Source organism: Cervus canadensis, chromosome 2, assembly GCF_019320065.1.
Source record: "Cervus canadensis isolate Bull #8, Minnesota chromosome 2, ASM1932006v1, whole genome shotgun sequence".
Lineage (NCBI taxonomy): Eukaryota > Metazoa > Chordata > Mammalia > Artiodactyla > Cervidae > Cervus > Cervus canadensis.
The window spans coordinates 10,670,734-10,691,547 of NC_057387.1; the positions used below are offsets into that span (position 1 = coordinate 10,670,734).

General features: G+C 40.2%; 1 protein-coding gene across 1 annotated transcript; it reads left to right on the forward strand.

The window, feature by feature from the left end:
• The first annotated feature begins 8,026 nt into the window (after nt 1-8,026).
• Nucleotides 8,027-11,785, forward strand: LOC122431279 (T-cell surface glycoprotein CD1a-like). The gene is made up of 6 exons (XM_043452511.1): nt 8,027-8,200; nt 8,509-8,775; nt 9,391-9,669; nt 10,139-10,417; nt 10,732-10,822; nt 10,991-11,785. Exons 1-6 carry the CDS (start codon nt 8,119-8,121, stop codon nt 11,031-11,033), a joined length of 1,041 nt encoding a protein of 346 aa, XP_043308446.1. The 5' UTR covers nt 8,027-8,118; the 3' UTR covers nt 11,034-11,785.
• Nucleotides 11,786-20,814: the final 9,029 nt, after the last annotated feature.

The window sequence follows — 20,814 nt, forward strand, 5'->3', positions numbered from 1 at the left end:
TAGGCAAATTCTTTACTATCTGAGCCACCAGGTAAGTCCCCTATCTGATTTTAAGTGTCCTCAAAAATAAAATGGAAAAAAAGGGTATTAAATGCAATTGGTATAAGAATAGGCACCTAATAAAAGTGTTAACTGTTATCCATATTACCTAGTGATTGCTGAAATAAGTAAAATCCAGTAAGCACTATGGTCAAAAAAATGTTCCCTGACTGTCCAAGATTCTCATCAGCTTCTTACATAGAAGTTAGAAGTTGATATCTAACATGCCAGGTGTTACACACGGCACTCATTATATAGGTCCAGTCTCAAATATCTTGATATCTTCATCAGTTTCCAAATTAAAAACCACTTGAAATATTCTCATGGATGTACAATCTCACTGCTCCTACTTGATTATTGTAACCAGTATTTGGGGCCCTGAATGAACAAGACCATGTAAGCAGTACAAATATAGATAAAATGACTTAATGAGGACTTAATGAAGCTCATTGCATCCCTGTGCTTTCTCTCACAAGGGAAACACTCTCTACATTTATGGTTGGTTTACTTGTTTCTTTCTCTAGAGCTTCTGTATTCTCCCATTTCTCATCTTTTAGCATGTCCCTTGGTATTTATTAAGTACTGATTGAATTAAGACATATGGAAATCTAAAGGAAAGAACTTTGGTTTAAATTGATTTATATTGTAAGCTGCCCACAACTCTGTGTTGCTTTCTTCACTATGAAAAGTAAACATTGTTTTTCAAATTTATTAATTTGCTTTGGAGATTTTGTCTTTCCTGAATCTAAAGATTTATGCCTTTCATTGATTCTGTAAAATTATCAGCCACAGTTTCTTCAAATATTTCCTCTGCTCATTATTTGTTTTGTCTCCTAATGAATTTCCTATTAGACTTATGTTGGATTTCATGTTAGTGTTCATATCTCTTAACTTTTTTGTTTGTACTCAACAGCTATTTAGCTCTGTCTTGTGCTATAAAAAATTCTTCAGCTCTCTCAATTTAGAAATATTCAAAAATTGCTTTCTCTGTTTTTTTTGCTTAATCCATGGATCAAGTTTTAAATTACAGTATTTGGAATATTCATATCTAGAAGCTTAATCTTCCTGGTGTTTTTTGATGTTTCTTTCTCTTCTGGTGTTGTTTCTTTTCATATCTTTAAGCTTTAAAAATACAATTTTGTCAGTGTGTGATTTCTTGAGGGATCTAGCCTTTATTTGTTTGTCGTCTACTTTCTTTAATGCTGAATTATTTCTCTCCATATGCTGTAATTTTGGGTTATGCACTCATATTAGGAAAGGCTTTATGTGTAGGAATTTTTCACAGACTGTGTTGAGTGTTCTCAAAACAAACTTTGCTTCAAATTTTACCTAGTGTTGGAAATTCCCTGGTAGTGTGGTGGTTAGGACTGGTGCTTTCACTGCCTATGGTCCAGGTTCAGTCTTGGGCTTGGGACCGAAGATCCCACAAGCAGATAGGCACCCCAGAATTTTCATTCACCAAGTGTCACAGAGATATCATAAACTTGGAATCATCTTTTATTTTCATTTTTTAGTTTGTGTATTCTAAGATCACACAAGGAGAATATTTTTGAGTTCCAGTCTCAGACTCGTGATTAGTAATTCTCAGAATGAGAAGCAAGCAAACGAGCCAATGTTCAGTGAATACACAGCCAAGCACACTTCCTTCTCCGACAGTTAGGTAGATATTTGTTAGTCCATTCTGTCACTGAGACCAGTGTATAGCAGGAAACTTAATTTCAAATTTCCCTTTATTTGAGACAAAGTCTCAAGGCCTTGTCTCCTTTTATATTTTTTGGCTATCTGTGCAGCATGTGAGATCTTAATTCCCCACCAGGGATCAAACTCATTTCCTATGCATGGGATCACAGAGTCTTAACCATGGGACTGCCAGGGAAGTCCCAAGTCCTTGCTTCCTGATCCAAGTAACCACAATAGCCAAACCCCTAGGGAATACACAGAATGTCTTGTATGCCCGAGCATCATTTCCTGTCTGTATCTCTGGATTTCTGTTTTTTTTCTATGTTTGATTCCCTTATTTCATCAACAGCACAGCTATGTATTTAAAAAAGAATGAAAAGATATTTTTTACCTTGAATTTCTTAGTCTATTCAAGTTACACAATCAGCCATCTTGCCAGAAATAGAATCCATAACTGTGGACTTCCCTGGTGACACAATGTATAAGAATTTGCTTTCCAGTGCAGGGGACATCCATTCAATCCCTGGTCCTGGAAGATTTTAACATGCCACGGAGCAACCAAGATCATGTGCCACAAACACTGAGCCTGTGCGCTGCAACTTATGAAGCTTTCACATCTAGAGCCCATACTCCATGAGAAGAAAAACCACCACAATGAGTAGCCTCCACCCGCTGCAACTAGCGAAAGCCCATGCAAAGCAACCAAGACAGTGCAGTCAAATAAACAAATAAATAAAAATTTAAAAAATAGTACCGGCATTTGTTGAAAAATATTTCTAACAAAAAGAAAAAAAAGAATTCATAACTGTGTTTCATGTACTTATACACAGAAATCTAAAAATCATATGATAAAATAAAACAATGCTTTAGATTTGAAAGTGAGTTAGGAAGGAAAACTGTAATGAGATTGAATGGGTAGGGACAATAAGATGGAGAAGAGGACTGGGGGCTGAGATAAGGGCTTCGTGGAGAATGACTAGGAAAATGGAAGAGTGAGGAAGAAGGAGGGAGTAGAGTGGGCAAAGAGGAGAACACACAGGTGGGAAAGAGCAGGGGTACAGTGAGGAACAAAGACACCGAGCCAAATTTCATCTTAGAAAATGTTCAGTTCTTTCCACTCAGTCATTTTTGCAGATAAGAAAACTGAGCCCAGAATGCTGATATGATTTCTCCAATACACTGTGTCCAGCAGGTATCCATTTAGGAGTTCATCTTGACCCTCAGTCCAAAGCTCCTTTTGGGAAAATATTTTCTGTGGTGGGGGGTGGGGTGGGTGAGACTCACACAGATCAAATGCTGGAAGGAAGAAGAGGCAAGGGAAAATTTGATGCAGAGTTGGAGGAAAAATGAGGTCAGTAAAAGACAAATTGGTATAAGAGGCAGTGGATTTCTCTAGAAGGGAAGCTGGGGTTTCTTTGGGCAGGGAGAAGGATGTAAGATGAACCTATGAGACATTGTGGGCAGAGAAGTTCACATCTGGGTCCTGAGGAGAAGGAATTCAAGAGTTGTGATGGTCTTCCGTGTTTGGAGGAGCACTAAGTAAGAGATGTTAGAAAGAACAGGAGAATTCTGATGGCCTAAGAACCAATGAATCAAGAGGGAGGAGCCCGGGAAGGTCTGATCACCCAGGGAAGAATACTTGACTCCCTTCTATCCTGTCAACTTGAATTCTAATCAGGATTTATCTCACCTATTCTGGTTTTCTCCTCTGGGGTTTCTTGGTCCAGGGAGCACATAGTTATCAGTGACCTATATGACCACTTTATTTTCTCCCATTTTTTTCCCCCCCAGGTTACAGTCACCTTCCCTCTGGCCCCACGTTAGCCCTTCAAGTTGACCTCCGGTTCTGTTTTCTTCAGCTTCTCTAGTTCTCAGAATTCCTTAGGCAGCTCCTGAGAAGCCCCTGTCCTTTCTCCTCCTTCAGATCTGTCCTTCATCCACCATAGCCAAGTTTATGCTCAGGAATGGAGCTGCCGGGGAAACTGCAGATCCATGGTGGGGCCACAACTCAATTACCAGCTGCTTCCTGCCCACTGACTAGGACCAACTCTGCTACAGAAGTTGAGTTGAAGAATCAGTGGCTCTTCTCCACTTCTCTTTCCAGTCCTCTGCCCACTCTTCCCGTTCTGCTTCCTCTCCCTCCTCCGTCACTTTTAGCCTCTGCCTCCCTCCTCTTCCCTTCATCATCTTCCTCTTTTAACTTCCTCCTCTCCTCCTCCACCTGTTAAGTTCCCTAGTGACTCTGCCAAGCTCCTAACCTGTTGGTCCCAGTCTCCATTCCTCAGTTAATTAACTCTTGTTTCTCTTCTACCTACCCAAACTCAAACTGCCTCCTCCATGCTTTTCCCCAGTCTGCAGTGAAGGGTATAAGCACTAGTGGCTACACAGTTTTGGGGTCCAGTATTCTTGAGAGTCCCCTGGACTGCAAGGATATCCAACCAGTCCATCCTAAAGGAAATCAGTCCTGAGTGTTCATTGGAAGGACTGATGTTGAAGCTGAAACTCCAATACTTTGGCCACCTGATGCGAAGAGCTGACTCACTGGAAAAGACCCTGATGCTGGGAAAGATTGAGGGCAGGAGGAGAAGGGGGTGACAGAGGATGAGATGGTTGGATGGCATCACCGACTCAATGGACATGAGTTTGAGTAAACTCTGGGAGTTGGTGCTGGACAGGGAGGCCTGGTGCTGCAGTCCATGGGGTGGCAAAGAGTCAGACACGACTGAGAGACAGCTGAACTGAACTGAACAAAATGTAAATGTGGGGCCTCATATGTAAAAAGCAGGGAAAAAGGGCTTTTAATGGTTCTAAGACATAAATCTTTTCCCTTTCTTTTGAAGTCAACTTCCTTCTCTGTCTCTCTTTCTGTCTTTCAAGCTATGTTTGTTTAGTGTTTTTTTTTGTTTGTTTGTTTTTGTTTGTTTGTCTGTTTTAATTGGTTAGAGTCAGTGTCTCTAGGGCAAAGGAAATCTTGCGGCAAGTGCAGACTATCTTAGTTGCCTGGCTGCTTTACTTTCATGACTCTTTCGTGTGTGTTTAATAACTCCTGGTTAAAATGCAATCATATTGTGTGCAAGAGACACTGAAGTAAACAGTGTTTTTGTTTAATTTTTTGGTCTTGAAATGGACTTTTGTGAGACACTGAGAGTGTAATTTCTGTCAATTAGGTGTTAACTGGATTTGTGTTTTGTTGTTGTTTTAACAGTCTTCAAATTCCTCTAGCATTACTTTGTTCAGTGTGGATAGAGAATTTTTCTTAATGTCTGCTTCACTCACACGCTTTGGTGTTTCCTTTGTGAGGTGCTTCAACATTTATGGCCACACTGTTGCCTCTTGTGCAGCAGTGGAAAGTTCCTACTACTCCATGCTGGCTCATCTGGTTGGGAGACTGAGTAGGAGCATTATTTTTATTCTGACTCAGTCTCATTCTTAGGCAGGTGCCTAGTCTTTCAGTTATGGGGGTTAGGCCTTCTAAGTGTTCCACCTTGCTCTCAGCAGGATGGAACCTCCAGCTGCTATGCGTCTCCACCTATGTCCTGAAGACAATAGAGCTTTCTGCCCTCCCCTCCCATACCCACACCCTCCATCCTTTTCTGTGTGGGAGATAGTGGAGAAGATCTGGTTGGGACTTCTTGCCTATCTCAGATCTCAGTCTTGTACCATGAAGAAGGATTTCTCTGGCCTATATCCTTGATTGCAATCTTTCAGGAGACCCTGGTGAGGTCCATGGAAAAAAGTGAATTTCCCTTATCTGTATGGAGAAGGAAATGGCAACCCTCTCCAGTATTCTTGCCTGGAAAATCCCCTGGATGGAGGAGCCTAGTAATCCATTGCGTGGCAAAGAGTCAGACATGACTGAGTGACTTTCCCATATCTGTAACTCTCAGTGTGGATACTCATGCTTATAAACTCAGGAGTTTATAAACAGTTTTATGTGAATTGTTCTCACTGGCTTATGTAGCATCTGACATCTGTCCCAAGTAAGCAAGGATTTGCATCTTGTATTTCCTTGCAGGAATCTGTCTTTCCTTAAGTTTTGGGTTAATTGGTGGCCCTGATACTTCTGTGCTGTGATCATTTCAAGATAAGTTGTGGTTTTGCTTATCCAGCTTTTAAAAATTACAAATATTCAAGTGAAGCTCTTTATAGCTTTTTATTTTCTAATCTTTAATTTTCCAAAAAAAATTTCTTCCTTGAATTAGCCTGAAATAATTTTTGTTTGCTTATATACCAAGAAATAGCAAAATAAAGAGCCTAAATACATGTATCCAGGTTATAAGTAGCATAAACAAATATTTAAGAGACTTTAGACAGTTACAAACACCATGAATGAGGGAGATCAGCATTTCCAGCAGAGAGCAGCATATGATAAAGCAAGCACGAAGCATTCAGGGACGACCAGTAAGAAAAGAATCTTGGATCAATGACTTCACTATATTCTATTAACTTTACTTCCTATATATTCTCAGTGGCTTCTTATTATGTGTTGACCTAAAACGAGTAGATGACAAGATATATCCCCAAACAAGATGGGTTTATTCAGGATGAGCAGAGATTTGCAATTTGGCATCTGCAATCATGGTGACCCATGTGAAAACTTGAGAGCCCCCACTGTGGGTCTCCCAACTCTATTTAATTGAGGTTTCTGTTTATTATTTTTTTACATCATTAATAAGAGATTTATAGCAGGACCCTTTGTGTAAACTTCGTGCTTATTAGTATATACTTTAATCTGAAGTAAAACTCTAAAGTTTTTCACTTCATCAAGTAGGGTAAGTAATGTTTTCTGATGTCTTGAATAATTTTATGTTGAAGATCACTATAACGTACAATATCATTTGATGCCTGTATCAAATTATGCCAACACTCAAAAATATTAACTGAGCACCTACCACTTGCCAGGCACTCTGTTAGATGTTGGGGATCCAGTACATCAGGGGTTGTTGAAGAGAAAACACAGGCCCAGAGTGGAGTCACTCAGCTAAAGTGCATGATGCCAAATCTAGATTCAATATCCGACTTAACTGCATTTCCAACCTTCACCAGAAATGTAATCTTAATCAACTATTTTGGAATTTTCTGATCAACACCAATGAGATAATCTGCCTGTGAGGCCCTCTCCATCCTCCAGAGGAAGAAGAGGCAATCTACATGATAAAATTCTCGCTATTCCCTTCCCCTCAAAAAGAAGATGTCCTGGTCTAAAATAATCTTTTCCTTTCTTTTGATAAATAGCTCACCTGACCTTCCCCTTTTATTAAAACCTTCCATTTATGCTGTTTCTCTGAGTGCCTTTGTAGTTGCTAGATGGGATGTTGTCCAATTCATGAATCATTGACTAAAGCTAGACCTTCAAATTTACTCAGTTAAAACTTTTTTTTTACCCCACACAGGCTATAGATGTAACACCTCAGGACAATCTCTGAAGTCAAGATCCTGTTGGGTAAACAAAACAGTTTAGGGTCACCATTTTGGAAAATGTTGTTTCAAGAATGCTTTTTTTTTTTTTTTTGATCTAGAGTTTATACATTATAACAAGTCTCAGCACAGCAAGATTTACAATTCTTGTTTCAGTGTTTTATCCCCCAAGGAATCTAAAACTCTTAGAATAAGGTTACTGCATTGTGTGTAACATGATTCACAAATATAACAAATGCTTGTTCTCAGGCAGGTGCTACATGACTGTTTGATGAGTGAATATATATCAATGCAAGTCAAACAGAGGAGGCTGTTCTTTATTTTGCAATGCTCCTGTGGTCTCTGTGATGGCTACTGGCTGCTCCCTAAGAATAAAGAAGAATATGTGTCAGTTTATACTGTTTCTCAGGGAAATCATAGGGGATCCTGAAAAAGCTAATAAAGCAATGAGTGAGAACTCAGAGGTGTGAATGAGGTGGGTGGGAGTGAGAAAGGGGGAGAGAATATTTGAGGAAACATTAAAAAAAACAAAACAAGAGGAAGACAGAGTAACAGAAAAGAGCAGTGGCATGAGAACATTAAGTAGGTTGCTGGGAAGACATTTAGTTTCATGCTTTTATTTCTTGGTTGAGAAAGTCCTTACTGGTACATTGACTTTTCAATACCACATAAGACTTGGTCCATAACAGTTAGATTGGGGAAGAGGAACAGGATGGAAGCTGGTGACAAGGAGAGAACTTGGAAGCCAGAGAAGAGAGTCGGAACTGGAAGAGAAATGAGCACTTGGGTAGGCGGTCTGGGGATTAGGGAAGGAGCAGATTGTTGTTGCTTTTTTTTTTTTTTTTTTTTTCAGACAGTGAATAAAGGGAAGGTTCGTTGGTAGGAGAAGGAAGTCAGAGTAGAGGTGTTGTGTGGTAGGTTTGCTTAGAACAGAAATCAAAGACCAGCTTTTCTGAGAGAAAAAAAAAATCTGCAAATGAGATGCTGTTTCTGCAGCTTCCATTGCTCCTGGCTCTCCTCGTGAGTGGAGACAATGAAGAGAATAAGAACTCTATTCCAGAAGGTAAGTATATGTGTGTGTGAATGTGTGTGTGTGTGTGCGTGCATGCCTGTGCGTATGGGGTGGTTTCCCAAACCAGAAGATTGAGAGTATCAGCTTAGTTTCATTCTGAGTATCCCTGACTCCAGACCCCTGTGCTCTTTTGAAGATTATATGCATACATAGCGCATAGGGCCCTGGGGCAGGCATGTGGCTGCTGAGATATCTTACCTTTCATCTGGACTCTGAGTTTCCTTTCTTTGGTACCTTTCATCCTCCAGTCTTTCTCCTTCCCAGTGCCCCTCCTCATTGTCTTTGTTCTTTTCCCACAGGCTTTCAGGAGCCCGTCTCCTTCCAAGTCATCTGTGCCTTATCCTTTCACAACAGTTCTTGGGTGCAAAGTCTGGGCTCAGGCTGGTTGGGTGAGTTGCAGACTCATGGCTGGAAGAGCAACTCTGGGACTTTTATTTACCTGTGGCCTTGGTCCAAGGGCAACTTCACCAATGAGGAGTTGATGGAACTGCAACATTTTTTTCACGAGCTCCTCATTAGATTTGTTCAGGCATTTTACAAACATGCCAGGAAATGGCAATTAGAATGTAAGTTCATTTTCCTTAACAGGGATTGGGGATATGGTAGGGGGTGTGTGGGTTTTACTGAGTTTATTTCTCTAAGAAACAGCCTCCAATCAATTCTGAAACTTAACTCTCTACACCATAGAATTGCAATTGTATCCTTTTGAGCAGAGGGTATAATCTAGACCCTGATTTCTCAGAAGGTTCAAGACTTCTGCTATTTACAGACTCCTCTCTCATTGACTGCAGGCTTGTGCTTTATTATCTTGTGTCATTGGTCACTTGCAACAGCCCCTTTCTGCAGTTTCCAACTAGGCATCTATGTCTATATATTCAGTGTTATCTATTTCATTTCATTCATCCTGGGTTATTTTAACCCCCACTTTCTCACATGAAGTCCTTCCTTATTCTCTTGCTCACATAACTTACACTGCCTTCTCTAAATATTTTACCCTCTTCTTATGTCATTCATCTCTTCTTATATTCCCAACTGCCAATAATTCCCCTTTCTCTGGATATCTGATGAAACCAATCTTGCTTCATTTCATCAAATCATCTGAAATTCTCCCTTCTGTTTCCATCATCCTTTGATTAATTTTATCTTTTTTATGCCCTCTTTTCTCTAATTTTCTTTGCTAGATCCCTTTGAGGTACAGACAGCAAACGCCTGTGAGTTGCATGCTGGGAAAGCCCCAGTAGGATTTCTGCGGATTGCTTATCAAGGATCAGACTTCTTGAGCTTTCAGAACAAGTCATGGGTGTCCTCTCCAGAGGGTGGAAAGATGGCTCAGGGCCTCAGAAGACTATTCAGTTTGTTTGGAGGAACCAATGAAATAATACACAAGCTGCTCAGTGATACCTGCCCACGTTTCCTCTTGGGTCTTCTTGATGCTGGGAAGGCATATCTCCAGAGACAAGGTTAGTCCCACACCCTTCTCCATTAATATTTTGTTCTAAAGTCACACCTTTTCATTTCCTAACAAGGAACTAAGAGGGGGAGGGGATAGTGACCATCATAGATATGGGAAAGTGAAAGTTGCTCAGTTGTATTTGATTCTTTGCAACCCTATGGTCTATTACAGTCCATGGAATTCTCCAGGCCAGAATACTGGAGTGGGTAGCCTTTCCCCTTCTCCAGGAGTTTTCCCAACCCAGGGATTAAACCCATGTCTCCTGCATTGCAGGTGGATTCTTTACCAGCTGAGCCACAAGGGAAGCCCAAGAATCCTGGAGTGGGTAGCCTATGTCTTTTCTAGAGGATCTTCCTGATCCAGGAATCAGACCAGGGTCAATGTGGAAAAGTGTGTCAATCTAAATTGATGTGAAAATCTGAACTTCTGGGTCTGCCTTAGAGTCCTCATTTGACGATCTTCCCTGTCCTCTGCAGTACGACCGGAGGCCTGGCTGTCCCCTGGCCCCAGCCCCAGCCCTGGCCGTCTGATGCTGGTTTGTCATATCTCTGGCTTCTATCCAAAGCCCATTTGGGTGATGTGGATGCGGGGTGAGCAGGAGCAACAGGGCACTCAGAGAAGTGACGTCTTACCTAACGCTGATGGGACGTGGTATCTTCAGGTTTCCTTGGATGTGGAAGCCAGTGAGGCATCCGGCCTGAGCTGCCGGGTGAGACACAGCAGTCTAGGAGGCCAGGACATCATCCTCTACTGGGGTGAGGAAGAACTGGGGCCCCGCTGGAAATGGAGTAGGTTGTTCTCTAGCAGAGCAGAAGAGCTAGATGAAAAATTTGGGGATTCTAGGGACTCCAGACCCAAAAGGAATAAAAATAAAATAAAAAATATGGGAGTTGAAAATGAGAGCCCTAGAGACATAGGGAAATCTTGAGGTTAGATGAAGGAGGGATGAGAGAAGAAATAGGGAAGAAGGAGATGGTGAGGTGACACTCCAATAACAAAGGAAGAGCACAGAAATGCAGCAAAACAGTGGGTGGGTTTGTGAGGACACCTGTGTGTGTCCCACCCACAGATCATCACAGCTCCATGGGCTGGATCGCCTTGGCAGTGATTGTGACCGTGGTCCTCATGGCAGGTCTTGCATTTTGGCTTAGGAAGCACTGGTGAGTTCTTCGTGTGCAACCTTCCTGCCCTTTTTCAAGTGCCCACTTGTCTGTCCATCCTTTTCTTCTCTCTCTCATCAGTTTTCCTCTTCCCAGCCCTCTTCCTTCTTAGCTGTCATTTCTTACCTCCACTCCATGTGGAGTAATTTCCATCTCTGTTCTCATTAGGACACGCCGTGGATCCCCAAGTTCTACTCTCCCTTTGGAATGAGATCCTGGCTGCCCAGGAACTCAGGACACATCTAAACAGACTTAAGTGATGATGGCTTTTCCACTCTCCTTACAGAGAGATTTTAGTTGTTGTGTTTTTTTGCTTAATGATCAGTTGTCAATTAAGCTAAATGATATTTTTGCAGAATTTGTCATTCTAACCTGTGTTGGGGGTTTTAAATTCTGGATGGAATAAGGTCCTAGGATCCTTCACGTATTCAAATGTGAGTGCATCATCAGGCTTATTTCAGATGTTACTTCCTTCAGAGGGTCTTCCCTGATTCACAAGTGGGAGCTGTCTCTGCCTCGTCTGAACTGCCTTTATAATTTAACTGAACTTTTAAAAATCCTCCTCACTTTAGACCCTTTGTTGTAGCTATTTATTTCCCCTTTCCCTTCTATTTTATAAGCTTCTTGAGAACAAAGTCCATGTCTTTTTACCATTTGTATCTATGGCAAAATGTCTTATCTGCATGTATGCTGTAAGTATGCTGTAAGTAAAAATCTAGGTTGAATTTATTCTGAATTTATGATCTTTTAAAAAATTTTTCCTTCCTGTCATCTTTGTAGTAGTTGAGACATCTGATGCTCTTCTGGTTAAAAGTCTTTTCACTTGCCAAGAGACTGCACTTAGTGACTTTAGTTTTTAGTGATTTCTCTGAGCCCTTGAAGAGAAACACAGTTTTTATATTTGACCATTCTTATTTTTTAACTCTAGAGATTAATTTGAGTGAAAATATTTCTTTATATTGAGAGTCCATTGTACAGCAAAGATATCAAACCAGTCAATCCTAAAGGAAATCCATCCTGAATGTTCACTGGAAGGACTGATGCTGAAGCTGAAGCGACCATACTTTCGCCACCTGATGTGAAGAGTGTACTCATTGGAAAAGACCTTGATCCTGGGAAAGACTGAGGGCAGGAGGAGAAGGGGATGACAGAGGATGAGATGGATGGATGGCATCACTGAGTGAATGAACATGAGTTTGAACAATAGTGAGACAGGGAAGGACAGGGAAGCCTGGGCGTGCTGCAGTCCGTGGGGTCGCAAAGAATTGGACATGACAGCGATTGAACAAATTGATTTATAAGTATTCTAAATACAAAGCAGAAGGCAGAATGTAGACTCATATTATTTAAAATGTTTCAGTGATAAGGAACAGAGTTATCACCTTGTTAGACATATAGAATCTTGGACCTCAGCTGAGACTTCCTGAAACACAATTTGTATGTCAGCAAAATCAGCAGGGTTTATAAATGCATTAAAATTTGAGAAGCACTGATATGGGTGACATCTGAGGGGTAGTCGTGCTAGTGTGTCCCTGAAGAGAAAAGAAGATGATCAAGAAAAGAGCGCAAGAATGTTGATCCTGAGGTTGAAGTGAGATCAAGGCAAAGAGATAAAATAGAACACATTCTTATGGATTTTTGAGGATATGCTTTGCAATGCAGGGAACATGGGTTTCATGTGTCCCATCCCTGGTCAGGGAACTGAGCTGCCATGGAGCGACTAAGTCCATGCACCACAACTAGAGAGACTGGGTGCTGCAATGAAAAGACTCTGCATGCCAGAACTAGGGCCTGACCCAGCCAAATACACACAGACCAAAACTGGTCATCATCTCATGAATCCACAAGTCTCGTTCCTTTCTCACGTTTTCCACATCTTCATCTTAGCATTATGGCTAGCATGTTTTATACAATGTTTCTTGTTTCAATATAGTTTACTTTGATGGTCTCTCCTCTCCAGATTTAGGTCTGCTTTCTGGAGGGAATCTAAGCATAATTCACTACCCTGGTATAGAAAAGTTTCAGCCCCTAGAATTTTTCTCCCTCATGCTTCTACTTCCCAGTCAACATCCATTTTTTATTCAATATTTTTTTAAAGACAACAAATATTCTAACTTTTATGACCAGAGTTTAGACTTGTTTTTGAATTTCATGTTACTAGGGTCATATTGTAAGACCTATTTTGTGTCTGCCTTCTTTCAGTCGACATTATTTTTGTGAGATTTATTCATGTTGTAACATATAGCAGTAATTCGTTATTTTCCACTGCTGTGTAGTATTCCATTGTGTGACTGTACCACCATTTAGCTGTTCTACTGTGGATGGACATTTTCATTGTTTCCAGATTTTAGTTATGTTGAATACTGTTGCTTTGAACACTTGTATACATATCTTTTTGCAAATATAAACAGCCATTTCTCTTGGAAATAGACATACAAATGAAATTGCTGAGCACAGTTTATATGTATTTTTCACATTTAATAGATAAGTGGCAAACAAGTTTTCAGTGGTTATACCAATCTACCTTTCATCTTCTTAACAATGTCACTCATATTTAATGTATTTACCCTTTACATTTTAACCCCTCTAATGGGGGTATAGTGAATCCAAATTTTTTGGTTCATGTTTCCATGATGGCTAATGGTACTTGAAATATTTTCACATGCTTTTGAACCATTTATATACACTGTTTTGTGAAGTACCAGTTTAAGGTTTTAGCTATGTGTGTGTGTGTGTGTGTGTGTATGGGAGAGTGTGTAGTGATAGGGAGGGGATTCATTCTTTTCTTATTTATAATTTCTTGCATACTACTCCTTTGTTGGATATGCATTGGGAATATTTTCTATGTCTTGATTTACTTTTCACTCTCTTAAAGTTGAATTTTGATTAAAAGAATTTCTTGCTAATGGGATACAATTCATTGATATTTTTTCTTATGGCTATTTTATTCTACGCTTACCCTTACCCCAAGATTATGAGATATTTTCCTTAATCTATGGTGTTCAAACTCGAGTGGATATGAGCATCACCTGGAAGGCTTTTTAAAGCACATGTCACTCACTGAGACCTACCTCCAGAGTTTCTAATTCTTTAGGTCAGGGAAAAGTCATAAGAATTAATTTTTTTACAATTTCCAGATGATGCTGATTCTGTTGGTCTGAGGATTTGACTTTGCAAATCACTGTACTATTGTATCTTTGAGAAGCTTAACTGTTTTCCTTTTTACTAAATGTAAATGTGTACACTATACTTGGACTTGATTTTTGTGTGCAGTGTGAAATAGGGGTAAAATTGTATTTTTCAGTGTTACTTAATCTATTAATAACACTACATGCAGTACAAGTTGTATTGTAATTTAAGTGTCCATATGTATTATAGGTATTTTCTGGACTCCTTATTTTGGTCATTTCTTGCATAAATCTATCCTTTTGTCAGTGCAATGTAGTAAAGTGATCTTGGTTACTCTAGTTTGTAATAAATCTTGATAACCACTAGAGTGAGTCTTCCTACTTTTCTCATCTTCTTTGAGTGCATCTTGTGAAAGGAAAGGAAAATATAATGTTGATCTTTAGGCTTAATAAATAAAAGCCAGACATATCTCTACATTTTAGAAAACAGAGTTGACTATTTGAATGTAAACATAAACACTGGGGCAACAATTATGAACAAGAAAGCAATAGAAAATTAAAAACTTTTTGAAGTTAAAGGTTACTTTCAGAAACCATAGCAACTGTGTCTGAAGTCTGTATATCTATGACCTCTGTTAAAAATTACATTTGAAAGTCAATAAGACTTTGAAAAGTGAAAGAGGTAAAGTGAAGAGGATTTTGAAAGTGAATATATCCAGTGTTAAAGGCTGAACCATGTCTCTCTAAACACGGTTGAAGCTCTAATAACCAGTGCTTCAGAACACAGCTGTATTTGGAGGGAGGGCCTTTACAAAGGCAATTAAATTAAGACAAGGCCGTTAGGGTGGGCCCTAATCAAATCTGAATGGTATCCTTACAAGAATAGGACATTTGGACATGCAGAGAGTCAAGAGGGATGTGTGTGCATAGAGGAAAGATGGTGTGCGGACACTGATGTGAGAAGATGGCCATCTACACACAAAAGAGAGAGCCCGTGGGAGGAACCAAACCTGCTGCCACCTTGACCTTGGACTTCTGGCCTCTAGATCAGTGAGAAATAAATATTTGTTGTTCAAATCACCCAGTCTGTGGTATCTCTTATGGAAACACTAGCAAGCTAATAAGTACATCCAGTGTTGGCAGAGTCTTCTTCTAGATGATTAGGTATTAAGCAAAGTAGACAAGTAAATAAGCAAATAAGCCTTACAGGATAATAGGTAAAAACTTAGCACTTGCAGAACATATTAGGGGAAAATCAAAGTTTTCTTAAAATATTTTTGTAGAGAATACTCTTAAGGAGAACTCTGAGTAAATATATAGCAAAGGATGTCTTCATCTGCTTTCTATCTGAATATAAGGGTCCTCAGAATAAAATGAGGGGAAAAAGTATTAAATGCAATTGGTACAAGAAAGGGCACCTGACAGATGTGCTTTTATCTTTCTTACGTAGTGATTGCTGAAACAGGTCAGAGCCATTAAGCAGCTGACCAAGAGAATGTTCTTTGTTCAAGATTCTCATCCCGTTCTTATGGAGGAGTTAAAGTTGATATCTCACAGGTGAGGTGTTATATAGGTGCTCGTCATGTAGGTTCAGCCTCAAACCTTCTTGATATCTCCATCAATTTCTGAATTAAAAACCACCCGAAATATCCTCATGGATATACAGTATCACTGCTTCAGGGCTACATGATTACTGCAGCAGTGTTGTGGGTTCTGAGTGATCAGGACACGTAAGCAGCTCAGATATAGAAAAAGTGGATTTAATAAGGTTCATCCATCCCTGGACTTTCTCTCATAAGAGAAATACCACTCTCTACACTTATGGTTGGTTTACACATTTCTTTCTCTAGAGTATGACCTTCTGTATTTCACTCTTTCTCATCTTAGTGTTCAGCACATCCTTTGGTATTTATTAAATACTAGTTGAATTACTAAGATATAACTGAAATCTAAAAGAAAGAAACTTTGCTTAAATGGATTTATACTCTCAAGTTGCCTACAATTTTCAGTTGTTTTCTTCACTGTATAAATGAACATTATTTGTCAACTTCATTAATATGCCTTGGAGCTTTTCTTTTTCCTGAATCTAAAGATTTATCCTTTTCATTAATTCTACAAACTCTCAGCCATTGTTTCTTTAAATATTTCCTCTTCTCATTACTTGTTTTGTCTCTAATGAAATTCCTATTAGACTTATACTGGATTTCATGCTAGTCTTCATCACTCTCAACTTCTTCATTCATATTCAACAGCTCTTTACCTCTGCACTGTGATATAGGAAATTCTTTAGCTTTCCCAATATAGAAATAACTAAAAATTGCTTTTTCTATTGGTTGCTGAATTCATGTGTCAATATTTTAATTATAGTGTTTAGAATAGTTATTTTTAGAGGTTTAATATGCCTGGTATTTTTTGATGTCTCGTTCTCTGCTGAAGTTATTTATTTTCATATCTTTAAGCTTTTAAAATATTAATATAATTTCCTTTATGTGTGATTTCTTGAGAGATCTAATCTATATTTGTTTGCCTGCCAACTTTCCTTTTGCTGAATTATTTCTTTCTGTGTTCTGTAATTTTGGATTGGGGAAATTAAATGTTGGGAATCCTCTGATGGTCTAGTGGTTAGGATTGGGCCCTTTCAAGCCCAGGGCTCAGGTTTGATCCCTGGCCCAGTAACTAAGATCCTGCAAGTGACACAGCCAAAAGTAAAATAAAATCCACCAAGTGTCACAGAGATAGCACAAACTTGGAACCACATTTTGTTTTAATTGATTGGATTGTGCTTTCTAGAATCACACAAGAGAAATATTTTTGATCTCTAGTATCAGATTTGTGATTAGCAATTCTCAGAATGAGAATCAAACAAGTCAATGTTCAGTGAATACACAGCCAGGCAAACTTTCTTCCCTGGATTAATTAATAGATTCTTTCTAGTCCATCTTGTCACTTAGAAGACTGTATAGCAGGAAACTCAGTTGCAAATTTCACCTTATTTGTCTGGTCTTAAGGACCTGTTTCCTGATACAAGTAACCACAATAGCCAAATCTTTACAGAACCTACATGTTGTCTTGTATGCTCAAGTATCATTTCCTGTTTGCATCTCTGGGTTTCCATTTCTTCTATGCTTGGTTCCCTTATTTCTTCATGCATACAGTTATGTATTTAAAAAAGAATTAAAAGACACTTTTTATCTTGAATTCTGGATCTTTTGGAGCTATGTAGTGTGCCATCATTCCAGAAATAGAATCCATAATGGTGTTTTATGTATTTATACACTGGAATCCACAGTAGTAGATATAATGGTCATTTGAGTTAAATTCACCCATTCCAGTCCGTTTTAGTTTGCTGATTCCTAAAATGTTGATATTTATGGCCATCTCCTGTTTGACCACTTCCAATTTGCCTTGATTTGTGGACCTAACATTCCAGGTTCCTATGCAATATTGTTCTTTACAGCCCTGGACTTTACTTCCAATACCTGTCACATCCACAACTGGGTGTTGTTTTTGCTTTGGCTTCGTCTCTTTATTCTTTCTGGAGTTATTTCTCCACTGACCTCCAGTAGCACATTGGGCATCTACCGACCTGGGCAGTTCATCTTTCAGTGTCCTATCTTTTTGCCTTTTGTTACTGTTCATGGGGTCTTCCCTGGTGGCTCAGAGGGTAAAGCATCTGCCTGCAATGCAGAGGCCCAGGTTCGATCCCTGGGTTGGGAAGATTCCCCTGGAGAAGGAAATGGCAACCCACTCTTGTACTTTTGCCTGGAAAATCCCATGGACAAAGAAGCCTGGTAGGCTACAGTTCATGGGATTGCAAAGAGCGGGACACAACTGAGTGACTTCACTTTCACTTTCACTGTTCATGGGGTTCTCAAGGCAAGAATACTGAAATGGCTTGCCATTCCCTTCTCCTGTGGACCACGTTTTGTCAGAACTCTACACCATGACTTGTCTGTCTTGGGTGGCCCTACATGGCACTTTCAGATGTTCAAGCTGGATTTAGAAAAGGCAGAGGAACCAGAGATCAAATTGCAAACATACACTGGATCATTGAAAAAGCAAGAGAGTTCCAAAAAACATCTACTTCTATTTTATTGACTGTGCCAAAGCATTTGACTGTGTGGATCACAACAAACTGTGGAAAATTCTTTGAGAGATGGGAATACCAGACTATCTGACCTGCCTCCTGAGAAATCGGTATGCAGCTCAAGAAGCCACAGTTAGAACTGGACATGGAACACATGACTGGTTCCAAATTGGGGAAGGAGTCCATCAAGGCTGTATATTGTCACCCTGCTTATTTAACTTAAATGCAGAGTACATCATGAGAAATGCTGGACTGAATGAAGCACAAGCTGAATTCAAGATTGCCAGGAGAAATATCAATAACCTCAGATAAGCAGATGACACCATCCTTATGGCAGAAAGTGAAGAAGAACTAAAGAGCGTCTTGATGAAAGTGAAAGAGGAGATTGAAAAAATTGCCTTAAAGCTCAACATTCAGAAAACTAAGATCATGGCATCTGGTTCCACCACTTCATGGCAAATAGATGGGAAAACAGTGACAGAATTTATTTTTTTTGTGTTCCAAAATCACTGCAGATGGTGACTGCAGCCATTAAATTAAGATGCTTGCTCCTTGGAAGAAAAGATATGACAAACCTAGACAGTGCATTAAAAAACAAAGACATCACTTTGGTGACAAATGTCCATATAGTCAAAGATATGGTTTTTTCAGCAGTCGTGTAAGGATATGGGAGTTGGACCATAAAGAAGGCTGAGCACTAAAGAATTGATGCTTTTGAACTGTGGTGCTGGAGAAGACTCTTGAGAGTCCCTTGGGCAGCAAGGAGATCCAACCAGTCCATCCTAAATGAAATCAGTCCTGAATATTCATTGGAAGGACTGATACTGAAACTGAAGCTACAATACTTTGGTCACCTGATGTGAAGAACTGACTCATTGGAAAAGACCTTGGTGCTGGGAAAGCTTAAAGGTGGGAGGAGAAGGTGATGACAGAGGATGAGATGGTTGGATGGCATCACCATCTCAATGGACATGAGTTTGAATAAACTCCGGGTGTTGGTGATGGACAGGGAGGTCTGGTGTGCTGCAGTCCCTGGGGTCACAAAGAGTTGGACATGACTGAGTGACTGAACTGAACTGAACTGAACACTGGAATCCAAGAATCACATGATAAAATAATGCTTTAGATTTGAAAATGAGTCAGAAAGAAAGGTGAGATTAGGTTGTAGGGTAGGGACTATGAAAAGATGGAGAGGAAAACCAAGAGTTGAGATAAAGACTTAGTGAAGAATGAAGGGAAGACACAGAAGAATGAGAAGAGGGAGATGCAGAGTAGGGAAAGAGGAGAACACACGGGTCAGAAGACGCAGGAGCATCAGTTCCGTTCAGTTCAGTCGCTCAGTTGTGTCCGACCCTTTGTGACCCCAGGAACCACAGCACACCAGGCCTTCCTGTCCATCACCAACTCCTGGAGTCCACTCAAACCCATGTCCATTGAGTCAGTGATGCCATCCAACCATCTCACCCTCTGTCGTCCCCTTCTCCTCCCACCTTCAATCTTTCCCAGCATCAGGGGCTTTTCCAATGAGTCAGCTCTTTGCATCAGGTGGCCAAACTATTGGAGTTTCAGCTTCAACATCAGTCCTCCTAATGAATACTCAGGACTGATCTCCTTTAGGATGGACTGGTTGGATCTCCTTGCAGTCCAAGGGACTCTCAAGAGTCTTCTCCAACACCACAGTTCAAAAGCATGAATTCTTTGGTGCTCAGCTTTCTTTATAGTCCAACTCTCACATCCATACATGACCACTGGAAAAACCATAGCCTTGACTAGACGGACCTTTGTTGGCAAAGTAATGTCTCTGCTTTTTAGTAAGGCACAAAAATGTTGAAGCCAAAAGTGTTGCTGGGACATATTCAGTTCTTTTCACTTAATCATGTTACAGATAAGAAAACTAAGACCAGAATGCTATGATCACTCCAGTATACTGCTATATCCAGCAAGAGTCTATCCAGGAGTTCACATTACTCTCAGTCCAAAGCCCCTTTTGAATTGTGAATTGACAGCCACTCAGTCGTGTCTGACTCTTTGCCACCCTGTGGACTGTAGCTGGCCAGGTTCCTCTGTCTATGGAATTCTCCAGGCAAGAATACTGGAGTGGGCAGCCATTCCCTTCTCCAGGGGATCTTTCTGACTCAGGAATCAAACTGGGGTCTCCCTAATTGAAACCAGATTCATTACCATCTGAGCCACAAGGAGTGCAAAGTATTTGCTGTGAGGGGTGAGAAGCAAACAGACCAGATGCATGAAGCCAGAAAAGTGAAGGGGAATCTTGAAGTAGAGTGGGAGGGAAAAATGAGGCCAGTAAAAGGCACATCATTATCAGAGGCAGTGAATTTCTCTAGCAGGGAAGTTGAGGTTTCTTTTGGTGGGGAGGAGATGTAGGATAAGCCTGAGGGAGGGGAGGTCACACCTGGGTCCTGAGGAGACGGAATTAAAGAGCTGAGACGGTGTATGAAGGAGCACCAAGAAACAGTTGCTAGAAAGAATATGAGAATGCTTGTGGCCTAAGCACCAATGACTTAAGTCTTGACCAGTGAATCAAGAAGGATCCTCGGGGAGGTCTGGTGACCCAGGGAAGAATACCAGACTCTCCTAGGATATCCCACCAACTTGATTTATAATCAAGGTATATCCCAATATGCCCAGATTTCTATTCTAGGTTTTGCTGGTCCTGGGAGCAGATCTCTTAGTTCTTTTCTTTCTTTTTTTCCCCTCTGGTCACAGTCATCTCACCCCTGTCCCCACCTCAGCCCTTGATTTTGGCTTCCAGTTCT